This window comes from Peromyscus leucopus, chromosome 20 (genome assembly GCF_004664715.2).
Source record: "Peromyscus leucopus breed LL Stock chromosome 20, UCI_PerLeu_2.1, whole genome shotgun sequence".
Taxonomy (NCBI): Eukaryota; Metazoa; Chordata; class Mammalia; order Rodentia; family Cricetidae; genus Peromyscus; species Peromyscus leucopus.
This window is the reverse complement of record NC_051080.1, coordinates 11,920,297-11,933,359: the sequence shown is the minus strand read 5'-3', so window position 1 is coordinate 11,933,359 and position 13,063 is coordinate 11,920,297. Positions and strand designations below refer to the sequence as shown.

General features: G+C 37.0%; 1 protein-coding gene across 3 annotated transcripts in view; it reads left to right on the top strand.

The window, feature by feature from the left end:
• The window catches only part of Cntn1 (contactin 1), a 315,808-nt gene that overhangs the window by 277,478 nt on the left and 25,267 nt on the right, over window positions 1–13,063 (top strand). For all 3 annotated transcript variants that reach the window (XM_028869263.2, XM_037197418.1, XM_028869261.2), the window contains exons 21-23: window positions 1,115–1,301; window positions 3,439–3,551; window positions 4,899–5,055. In XM_028869263.2, coding sequence (XP_028725096.1) covers window positions 1,115–1,301; window positions 3,439–3,551; window positions 4,899–5,055 — 457 coding nt within the window. The remainder of the gene's footprint in view (window positions 1–1,114; window positions 1,302–3,438; window positions 3,552–4,898; window positions 5,056–13,063) is intronic.

Below are 13,063 nucleotides of genomic sequence, written 5' to 3'. Positions count from 1 at the left end.
TATAATGGTCACACATGTGCTAACATAAGCGAGAAACTTGATGTATTACATTAGGTGATTTTTATCAGGGCATTTTGGCTGGTTTTAAAAATAAATTCCCATTGCTGTAAATAGAGTATCTAAATATGTAAAACTTGAATATACACATAAAATTAATTTTTATTCAGGTTTTAGATATATTTATTGATTTAATACCTACCTGTCTTTATTTTACGAATCAAATTCAAATTTGTAAGTTGTATTAAGTTTGAGACAAAGAAGGCTTTAGTTAACAAAAGTAATAATTTCTAATAATAACATGGAAAATATTTTTTTTAATATCTTAATTGTAGGTAACTTGTATAACTCACCAAATAATTAGGTATTTTCCAGAGTCTGGAACTGTAAGTTCAATGGCCCAACAAGAAGGAATGAGAGAAAGTGCTTCTGCAAGTTGTCCTCAGACTTCCACATGTAGCCCATAGCATACAATCATGTATGTGCACATGCACACACTCAGACACACACACACACACACACACACACACAAACTCACACTAAAATAATCATAAGTGATTATTAGGCGTATTGATTTGATATTTTAAGGGAGTGAAAGTAAATAGCTAGCACACATATATACATGCATACATAGTATTGCATACCTACTTACATCTGAAAGGATTTTGTTAGAAGAAAGTTATTTGCCAGTGCATTCTAGGCCACATAATGACAAATATACCTTTGTCAAGCTAGGTCTATGTCTGCCAAACTATCAAAAGCTCATAATGAATCGCAACCATGTAAGCAGACATAAAACAGGACGTTAAGATTGAAGTTATTGTCACAAATATTTGCAGAGACGATCACTTTCATATTTTGAAAGTAGATCTTATCCGCCTCCCTGCCTCCTCTATCTCTCTCATCAACACAAGGCAACAATGGAGTGTAGATTTTTATTTAATTGCACTAGTTAGATCTCACAATGCAAAGGCCAATAAAAGGGTAAATGTGCTGTTATGTGTCACTGAAACTGTGGTGACACCATACTAGTGAAACAAAACCCACAGCAATAAACTTTTCACACCAAGAGCTGAATCTCAGCAAAGCGTCAGTCACTTCCCTTGGATATTTGCAGATTCGGTACTGGGCTGCGCATGACAAAGAAGCAGCTGCCCATCGAGTCCAAGTCACCAGCCAGGAGTATTCAGCCAGGTTAGAGAACCTTCTGCCCGACACCCAGTACTTCATCGAAGTGGGAGCCTGCAACAGTGCCGGGTGTGGCCCTTCAAGCGACGTGATCGAGGCCTTCACCAGAAAAGCCCGTGAGTATCACAACCTGATTTTAGATACATCCAGAGCTACTACTTGATGAAACTGAGATCTTGATTGTAGGCACGTGTGAAAAGAATGTTCTATCTAGCTCCTCCTAGACTTTTGTGTTTCAATGCTGCATCCTCTATAGTGCCCCAGAATGTCTTTCAGCATTCCTAGCTGTGGTTGATAAGGGAGACCTGAGAAGCATGCTCTTACACATTTTTTATTCTACTTCCCAGTACCCTTTGAAGGACCCCCCTTCAAACTGCAGACCATTAGAAAATGAACTCGTCTACCTTCTACGTTTATTAATTTAAATTTGTTTTCATACAGATACATCAGCAGCATAATAAAATCACAGTTGTGCTCATGTTCCTATGCTTTATCCATAGACCATCACTGTTTAACATAGATAGAAACTAAATTCTCTGGTGATGCAACTGCTCTCTGTTCTCTTCGTTCACATGACAAGTTTGTCTGTCCTGCTCAGACCTGGGCATTCTTATCTCTCCAGCTTCACTGTGACATGTTTCTTCTGGAACCCAGTTGACTATGTAGACACAGGAACACTTGTCGGCAGGACTTTAGAGGCATTCACAAGTATCTCTAAGAATACTCACCGTTAGGGTTTGCAATGTTATAAGAATCACTAATGAACATATCTCCTACTACACTGACAGAGGTAGACAGTGTCAGATATGGTTGTGAGTTCTACTTGGAACTGCACTACACCTATGACAGCAGACAATTAGCTTTCCTCTTTTAAATCTTGCTCTTCTTTACTTTGCAAATGGAGCACCATTTTTTTCTTCTTCATCCTATTCTCTTATTGCAAATATATATTATGTCCAGAATAGTTTTACATAGAAGAGATGTGAAGGAGACCACACCAAACCTTAAAACTCAAGCTAAAACCCTGTTAAATAAATATGGTTATGTCCACAAGACAATAGGATAAGTGAACTGATAAAACTGAAAGTGACTTGTGTGGCAGTCAAATCTGGAGGAGTGGCTGGAAGGACTTTGAAACAATGCCCTGAAAGCTAGAATGTAAGTGATGAAAAATAAGAGGGACCCATTTTGTGACAAGCTGGGAGAAGACTGTTTTGGATACAAAAAAAATATTCAGAATTTAAAATATTTAATTTTGGAAATACCAGTAGGACCAAAACATGGCTCTGAAGAAAAGAGGGCAGAGTGTGTTGAACTTTCAAAATGTGGAGTATTTTGTAGGTCCTCATTAAAAGTTGGGGTACTTTCTGAGTGTGATAATAACCAGTTTTTTAAGTCAGAAAGATACCCAGTTATGATATTTGAAAACATTGTTCTGACTTCCATGCAAGCATTAAGTCACAATTAGAGTAAAAGCAGAAAAGCCATTCCAGATTTGAGAAGAGAACCATTGGCAGCTAGTATGAAGAGGTAGTGTAGAAAGATGTGGAAATTATTCCTCATGTGGAGTTGGCTGAACATATTGGTAACTTGGGTGTTGGCAATAAATAGAAGAAAAGAACAAATACCAGATTTTTGCTTGAGAAACTAGAAGCGTGCTTGTGCAGTTTTCAAATGATAGAAAATACTCATAAAAGGCAGACTTGATATTACATGGCAACCAGTAATTCACCCTTATTATATTTGGACATCAGACATTCAATATAGACAATAAGTTCAACACATATTCAGAGGACAACAGATAGATTAGGGCTATAGACCGATTTGGAGTGTTTAAATGTTTGTGAAAGATTCACAGATAGAGTAGGGATGTGTATGCAGAATCAAATCTGAAGCCCTTTCAACACCCGTTGATATTGATCAGAAACAGCTATAAGACACACCATTAGATTTGGTCAAGATTGGTGACCTTGATGGCAACAGTCTGAAGAGACTGGAAGAGAAAGAAATCAGGTGAGAAGAGAATAAAGACAATTTTATTCCTTGCCTCACAAACACCTGGGTGAATTAAGTGAGCTCTTGAATGTACAGTGCTGTGCTGTGCATGGTGCCTGGCATATGAATTAATCCTCAGATGGGTGGCTGTTGCTGACGGCATCATTCTCCTCAGCACCACAGACCCACATGGGATCTAGTTTGCAGAACCAAGGTTCAATCTGTGACCCACTCATTACCGGTTCCTTCTTCCCACAGCTCCCAGCCAGCCACCAAGGATCCTCAGTTCTGTGAGGTCTGGCTCCCACTATATAATCACATGGGATCATGTTGTTGCCCTCTCAAATGAATCTACGGTGACAGGATACAAGGTAAATAAGAAGTGCCTAGCCTATTTTCCACGTTAGCTTTATTCCTGCTGACACTGATGTGTGAGGCTTCAACTATCAGGAAAATCCTTTTGGCTTTCTCATTCTACCCACACAGCAGAGTCAGAAGACAGAGTCTCACAACAAATCTTTAGATAAGAAAACATTTTTTTTAATGCTCTTAGAGCTCATTATCTTCCAGTAGCACTTTTTTCTGGATTTGAATTCAAATGTCATTAATGTTTCTGTCAAAGCTTCCTTGAAAATTCTCACTTGTTTTTGGCTGTAATTCACTTACCCTGTTCAATGCTGTTTAGTCCCAAAGGTGTCAATTGAGGTGAGACCTCTGCTATGTCTACCCTATTGTACTCAGTTGAATAGAAATATTTGGGTTAGAGCATCTCGGATTGATTGGTGGAAAAGTCTGGCAGAGCCTCATGAGGAAAAGGGAATGAGGATGTGGGTAGAATGTCCTCTGGGAATTTGGAGCTCCATTTAAACCAGGTGTATTGAGACATGGACATGACTTTCCTGAAGAGGAAGGACTTGTCCCGCCTTCACCCAATACCGTTATGACAGGTAAAAAGGAATGTTCTGGCACTTGGTATTACCTATGCCAAGATGGTGAGACAACGTGAGGTGATTTCTTCTAATGTCAGTATATTAGTCTCAGTTTACAAATTATTTAATAAAATTAACTACTAAAAAAAAAGACAACATCTTTAGTAGATTTTAGGAAAAATCTATGGCAAGTGATTAAGATAAATAGAATACTTGCTTTAAAGAATGGAGCTCTCATAGAAATCATTGCTTAGACAGGAGATGGAATACATTCACTTTTGTTTGTCTGGGGGTGCCGACTATTGTGTTGCCTTTCTCCCTCACTGTAAACTGAAAGGAAAAGGGTTATTTCCACGGATTCTCTATACCATGATATTGAACTAGTGATGAAAGCTCTAGGAATAATGTGGAAAAGGCTTAAAACAAAGGGAGAACTTTGCTGGGCCACTTCAAAATGTGACAAGCTTTCATTTCATATTTTCCTGAAAAAGATACATCTTTTTCATGGTATATGTCCAGTCATTTCAAAACAAAAGTAAACAAATGAACAACAACAACAAAAAAAGCAAAAACAAAAAAAGCACTTGAGCTTATGGCACATGCTTTTGAATAAGCCCCAGGAACAGCAGGACCCAATTCTCAGGGTATCATAACAGTGTGAATGTTCCATCAAAGTTTGAATGTGCTTGTTTTATGAACCAAAGAGTTTGCATTGTATGCTGATGTTAACATTAGTCATTGGCTCAGAATTGTGACCTCATTAACTATTCATAATTCTGGATTCTGTAGATACTCTATAGACCTGATGGGCAGCATGATGGCAAGTTGTTCTCAACCCATAAACACTCCATAGAAGTCCCAATCCCCAAAGACGGAGAGTATGTTGTTGAGGTTCGAGCACACAGTGATGGGGGAGATGGAGTAGTGTCTCAAGTTAAAATTTCAGGTAAGCCATCATCTAAGAATTGTTTCAGTTAAGTTACCTGTGAGTTTCTGTGCCCTCTGCGTAGCTCCTCAGGAGGGAAAGGTAGAACTGGCATTCACAACATCACCATTTTCCTAAGCAAATTCAAATGTCAAGCATGCTACAGAGTTTGACATTCCATTGCTTATGAATGGAAAAAAATAAATTCATAACATAACACCTGCCCATTGACTATGATTTAGATGTCAAAGCACCATTGAAAATGTCTAAGATGAATGTGTCTCAGAACCTAGCATGCATCATGGAAGATGTTAGAGGTGTTTATTGGATTGTGGTGATTACTACATTATGTAAATATGGTGTTTGTACCCTGAATATGTTTTTATTGAATATCTTACAATGAATATCATATTTAAAGTATAAGGCATTAAAAGCACTAGCAATAATACTAGGCAATTATTTAGTAATATTCAAAATTTCTTTTATATTTCAAGAGGAAATCTATTTTAAGTATTCTGACTTATCTTTCTCTGTTCCACATATGTTAATATAGTAATCAGAAAAGACAGTAGATTATTTCTCCTTTACAGTGACCCTTACTTTGTGCTTTAATATACACAATGCTTTCCTATGAGTGCTTGTCATCACAGGCTTGGTTAGACTCTGTGTAGTTGAGACAGGGACTCAACTTATTATTTGCTTAGTTTTTAATATTTTTCTCATAATTTCTTTATTAATGTTTATTATATTGAATTAAGACTGATGAAAACTTAAGAATTTTATTAGAGCATATAAAAAATAGAAGATGCTAAATCAATGAGAACAATGATTGATTGAGAAAAGTGACTCATAGCTAAGTACATAAATGTGTTTTTTTATAATAAGCCAACTAAATATGCCTTAACACAATGACAGACAATAATTCTAGCTTCTCCCATGTGCCAAGTTCTCCTTAAACCCACCATATCACATACATATCTTTTACAAATAGAAAGTGGTAGGAAAATACATTTAAATTTTCAGTTTAGTTATTGTGTCTTTTCAAAAATTTAGAACATATAGATCCCTAAGAAAGTTAGGGAATATCTCTACAGCCTTGAACAATTATGGTATGTTTCATCTGTTCCCAGCCACTCTACGTGTACATGTAATTTTGTGTGTGGGGTTTCTGTTGAGTAGATCAAGCTACATCCCCCTTCCTTGGTTGTCTTGTGAATGTCCCTGTATCACCCAAGATTTTAGAAACTTTAGTTAAACATAGACATAATTGTAGGTAAAAGTTCCCGTCATGCCAGTGGCTCCCAAATAAACACACTGAGGTTTATATCAACTATAAATGCTTGGCCAATAGCTCAGGCTTCTTACTAGCTAGCTCTTACTTTTAAATTAACTCATATTTCTTATCTATGCTTTGCCACATGGCTTGGCACCTTTATTAGCATGGCACGTTCATCCCATGCTCCCTAAGCATCTGGTTGGCAACTCCTCTGACTCTGCCCTTCTTCATCTCAGCATCCTTAGTTTGGTTGTCCCAGTTTTACTTCCTGCCTGGCTACTGGCCTATCAGCTTTTTATTAAACCAATTTGAGTGCCAAATATTTACAGAATATAAAAGGATTATTCCACAGCACATAACATTCTTTCAAACAAGTATATTCAATTTATCTACCCATCCCATGTTTTTTATTGTAAGTAATAGTACATTTTTATAACGTCTTTTCTTATAAGTCTTTGTATAGATGAATTTAAATAATTAACAGAAATTTTACTGCTCTATTGCCAGGCCTCTTTGAAAGTACTTATCCCATTTCTATTACTCTTGTGAGAGATTTTCCCCACAACATGGCATGTTTGCTCTTTCTTTTCATATACTACTATTTGATAAATGAAGATGATGTCACATTACTTTAAAAACATTTTCTAAATTCTGAGCTTTAATGGCAAGCAACATTACATTTTATTTTTATTTGTTCCTTGGGTGAAATAGAACCTGATTCATGGTTTCAAACCACAGTTTGTGTTTAAAGACACTGTAGCCATGCATGTGACCAAGGGGTGACAGCTAGTGAGAAGTGGGAAAATGCTCAACTTCTGACTTTCCAGGGAGAGGAGCCTATGTGGTAGTGTTGGCTCATCTCCATAATATAAATAGTTTTACCTTTGACTTCAGGCTTCAATGTGATTTCACCAGTGTTTAGGCAAAGACTTTGCATGGTAGCACAGCATTACAAATTATCAGTATCCTGTGATGCAGTGGATGTGGATGTAATCTCAAGACATTAGTAATGTTAAACTATAGCAAAATAATTAGGCAGTAATATATTTTGAGTATTTGCTACCTTTGCTTTAATCTTTTTAATATAACTAATATATTTTATGCAATTTCACTTTTCATGATGGTGAATTAACAATTGCTTAAAATTTTTCTAAGAATTTACTAGTTGGCTCTTAGGAGGAATTATGCATCAGTTTACACACACTGCAGTGACAATTAGACATTTCAGTCTCCAGACACAACCTTCATTTGCAGAAAACTACAGAGAAGCCTAGAATATTTTTCTCTGTTACATTTGTCAACTAAAGAAAAGATTCTCTTTTCAGTACTTCAATTACTTATTTCAGTCTAATCACAAATGTACAAAGGCATTATGGAATTAACACATCAATATGGAAGATGTTTGAGAATTAGCACCACTCTAGAATTTTCTTGTTTATGTTTATGTGTAAGTTAGCATCATTTGCCATGAGCAAGGCATATCCACGGATGTGTAATTTCTAGGCCTCCTTGCAAATTTAAAGAACATTAAAACTTTTTCTGTTTCAGTTTTATGTCTGAAGTCTATAGGCAGGGATTTAGTGCTTTTCCTGATAGTAATGTCCAAAAACATTGAGGTGTCCCTCAATTGGACAAATACAAAATGCCGATAGTGAGGCAGGCACAGTTCATGTCCATGCAGTGTGCTAAGGTTTATACCTCCCCTACTCTGTGATTACTGTGAGGATTTTACTTCAGCCAGCGTGCCTGTTAGTTATTTTTTTGGTTAGGATTGCTACTGCTGTGACGAAACCCCATGACTAAAGCAAGTTGAGGAGGAAAGGATTTATTTGGCTAACACCTCCATATTACTGTTCATCATCAAAGGGAGTCAGGGCAGGAACTCAAACAGGGCAGGAACCTGGAGGCAGGAGATGATGTAGAGTCGGTGGAGGGGTGCTGCTTTCTGGCTTGCTCCCCATGGCTTGTTCAGCCTGCTTTCTTATGGAAAACACAGAACTACCCACAATGGCTGGGCCCTCCTCCAATCAATCATTAATTAAGAACATGCCCTACAGGCTTGCCTGCAGTCCAATTTTATTGAGTAATTTTCTTAATTGAGGTCCCCCACCCCCTGTCGCCTTACATGACTCTAACTTTTATCAAGTGGACATAATATTAGTCAACACACCATTCGCTCTGCACCAGCTGAGGGGGTCTTTTCAGACACATTCAGATCATGCCACTCTGCTCTTAGGTGCCACTGAATCAGTATCTAAATTTTTTTTTTTTTTTTTTTTTTTGGTTTTTCGAGACAGAGTTTCTCTATGTAGTTTTGCGCCTTTTCCTGGAACTCACTTGGTAGCCCAGGCTGTCCTCGAACTCACAGAGATCCGCCTGCCTCTGCCTCCCAAGTGCTGGGATTAAAGGCGTGCGCCACCACCGCCGGGCAGTATCTAAATTTTTTACCAAGGCCTACAGTGTCCCATACAATCTGTGCTGCCAATCTCTCTTCTCCATTGATTTCATCTTCTGGATCCAGTGATGTTATTTCTATCTTAGGAAGCTTTGTGCTCCCTGTCTCTGCCTGGAGTTCTTCGGATCTGGCATGACAGGTTCATTCTTGTTGTTTTTGTTTATGTTCAAATGTCAGTGCTTCAGAACAGACTTATATAGGCCCCAAATTTATGCAGCTACCTGCTTAGAATAATTCTTTCCCACAGATTGATCACATGCAGTAATTTTTTCCTAACATTTATGATAGCTTAAAATTATCCTGTTTATTGATTTGTGTGTGTTTATTGCTCTCCTGTCCTTTTTATGAACCTAAGTTCCGTGGGAGTAAGGCTTGTCTGCCTCATTTGCTCACTGGGATATTTGGCATATCATAGAATTTTTATAAATACCTGTTTCATTAATTAATGATTTTTTACATAGAAAAAAAAAAGCTTTATTCACCCCAAGGCTATCATTCAGTTCTGTAGACATGGACACATTTCCTTGAAAGACACACACGCCGGGCAGTGGTGGCACACACCTTTAATCCCAGCACTCGGGAGGCAGAGGCAGGAGGATCTCTGTGAGTTCGAGGCCAGCCTGGTCTACAAAGTGAGTTCCAGGAAAGATGCAAAGCTATACAGAGAAACCCTGTCTCAAAAAAAAAAAAAAAAAAAAAAAAAGACACACACTTTTTATTCTGCAATGTGTAAAGATTAAGACTTTGTTAGAAGTATCTTAAATATTTTACTAGAAATGTAATACATAATTCTACTTCTCCTTGACATGAGCATCATCTTCTGCTGTGATGAATTATTCCTTATTAAATGTTTCCAGTATAGCTCAAGGAAAACAAAATACTGTGATGCTTTCATCAAAAGTTTGGTATCTAATAAACTCTACAGTGTCTTGAAAATCTGTCACTGCTAGACTTCATTATAATGTAAGCTAAAATTATAGAAAGCTACAATGTTATAAATATTAAAGCCAGTAAGGTAATATACATGGTTTCATATTTGCTAGCAACATTAAATTATTAGTTAACAATGATGTTCTATGATCCACAGAGAGCCATCTATTAAATGAGTTATGTGTGAGCTGCATATTTTAAGCCTTGATTTTCATTTTTAGTTTTAAACAGGCCATTTTAGCCCAAACAAGGATGTCTTTCAGGGAAATTTTAGTCTGGACTTCTTTACAAGGGCAAGAAGTAACATTTGAAAGCCTTGAGGTGGGGAAAACAGGATCAGATTTCCTCACTTGGAAAATCATATTGGATTCTTGTGTGTGTGTGTGTGTGTGTGTGTGTGTGTGTGTGTGTGTGTGTACATACATATATGTGTTAAGACCGTGTAATTTAAGGAGAGAAATTATAAGGTTACAGCCATAGAATGATTCAAAGCTGATGCTGTCTGGACCAGAAAGAAGTGTCTTGAAGTCAAAGCTTTATTTTTATTTTTATTTTTTTATTTTTTTTTTTAAAGAATGTAGAAACTAATTTATTAATTTAAAAAAGTGTCACTTAGACTCAGCAACTAAGTTTTCTTTTCCCTAAAACTTTCCCCAAATAGCGACAGACATGACAGGGACAAGAAACCAATGAACCAGACAATACCCTTAATTCCTAGAGAATTCCTTCAAAGCTTTATTTTTAAAAGAATGGGGCATTTTTTCCTTTTGATTCAAAAGTCCTGTACATTCATTTTCTTAACGTTATGTCTTCTAATAAATCAGAAATCTAATTATTGGTAATAAATCTCACTGTTAATATAAATGACATAAACATTTAATATATTATGTTGGGTAGCTCTAAGCTATTAATTTAGCCTATATACCCAAAGCCACTGCCTTTACAGGGAAATGGAAAACACTTTGCCTTTTCTCTTTCCTCTCTCCTGTTCAGTAGAAGAGAAAGAATGAGAGTGCTGTGCAGGAATGTTGAATGTTTAACCCCTTCATCCCCATGCTTTCTTTCCTAGTGACTAAGTAATGCAGTATAAATAGACAAAAGGTCAGTGGAAGGTGGAGACTTGGTCCATACATTAAACTTGAAATCCATATTGCTATAGTCACCTTTTACTATTGATATGTCTTACTGTGTAGCCCTTGCTGGCCTAGAACTCACTATGTATAGAAGATTGACCTCAAATTCACAAAGATCTGGGGCTGGAGAGATGGCTCAGAGGTTAAGAGCACTGGCTGTTCTTTCAGAGTTCCTGAGTTCAATTCCCAGCAACCACGTGATGGCTCACAACCATCTACAATGAGATCTGGTGCCCTCTTCTGGCCTGCAGGCCGAACACTCACTGTAAACATAATAAATAAATAATCTTTAAAAAAAATTCACAAAGATCCTCATACCTCTGCCTCTCAAGAGCTGAGATTAAAGACATGTAGCACCGTGCACTTTTGCAGATACATCTCATATGGGTATTTTCAGGGTTTTGTTGACTTATTTGCTTTTTTTGTTTGTTTTGCTTTTGTTCTTGTTTTTTTTTTTTCTTTAGATAGATTATTTTGTAACCCAGACTGTCTTTGAACTTACTATATAGCTGTGGGTGAACTTGAACTCCAACCTTCCTATCTCCATCACTCACTGAGGTGTGCACCACCATACCCAGCCAGCTATATAATCATTCTCAAAACCCCAAATTCTTCTGCGCTTCTACTTGTGTATGATGTGCTGGGGGTGGAGGGAAAGAGTAGTATACATGCTAGTTCTAACTTGATTTCACTTGCTTTCTTAATTACAGAAAACTATGTAGTGCAATTACTATGAAAATTACAACTTTGTAAATGCCCACTGCTATTAGAATGGTTTGTTATTTGACAATAGTGTTATATCCAAACGGCTTTCTTGGAAGTCCATTGACATAATTTAATAAATTTTATTTATAATTAGGCCCAGTCAGAAATAATTCCAGAAATGTATGTGTGTGTGTGTGTGTGTGTATACACACACACACACACACACACACACACACACACACATATATATATATATATATATATATATATATATATATATATATATATAAAATACAATACAATTTTGAAATAATCAAATATTTTGTCCCTTTTACTACTTTTTGTGGGGGAGCTAAATGGGAGTCTGAGAAGATTAATCTAGCCTATATAACTTTTTGCTAAAAACTAGCTTCCATTTAAATTGACTCTGAAGTAGGATCCCCTTCATTACCACTAAGCCATCAATAATATTTCAAAGCACTTCCCTCTTGGACGGCCTTGTACTGAACTCCTGGATGTGTGTAATGAGCATTAAAATGGAAGAGAAATGTGTTGACTAAAGCAACTAGATTAGATTTCAAAAGACAATTCACAGTCACACTCAATGGCCAGTGTAACATGACCCCGCCAGCTTCCTCAGCCCCAGAAGCTCCATAGTCTGGCTTGGATTTGAGAAGCTTTGAACTAGCTCTCTCTAGCAGCACATCTTATGGTTTTTCAGACAGGAAGTCTGCCTTAACTAACTAGAGTTTTCCTGAGTTCCCACCAAGGTTTTTCTCAGCTGCAAGGAAGATAACAGAGTAAGTCTCAGTATTCCCTTTGGTGTATTTACTTAGACTTTAGACAGGACTTGGTCAAAAATTTCCTTAAGGAAATGTAAGAATAGGAAGTTAGATTAAAAAATAATCTTCCAAGATTTATTTAACTAAAACAATTTTTGTTGATGAAAGTACAACCTAAGTCTCTGGACTTAGGTTTACTATTATAATATGCAAATTAAATGTCCTTGAGAAACTAAAGCCTTCTGACAGACTCTTGTACTGCTTTGATTCTGTAGTGAGATGATTTGTCTACACATAAATCAGTAACTGACTCTGGGCACCTGCAATGTTTTAGACATTTTTCCTCTCAGTTAGTTATAATGTGGCAAGCCCTTCTGAAGCCAGAGAGAAAAATAATAAACTAACCAACAAATTCAATCAAAATTACAGGACAAAACTGGTTGTTAATGTGTAAAGAGGTAAAGGTGACTTTGGAAGAATGATCGGATCTAGACTCTACTAAGCAGAATTTATTTTGAGATCTAAAGGAAAGGAACTCCAAACTGGGAATCGGTGTGCCAGAGGAGGGAAGGGTGGGAAAAATCCATCATGGTTAGGAGACTCCTCCTCCTTCTCCTGCTTCTTTAAGAATGTCTTATAAATGTGTTTGGGTTACATGTGTCCCATCCCCCAACTCCTTCAGATTCACTGCCTCTCCTCAGATGGTCTCAACTGCACCATTAAAATTACAGAACAGAAAGCCTTCAGG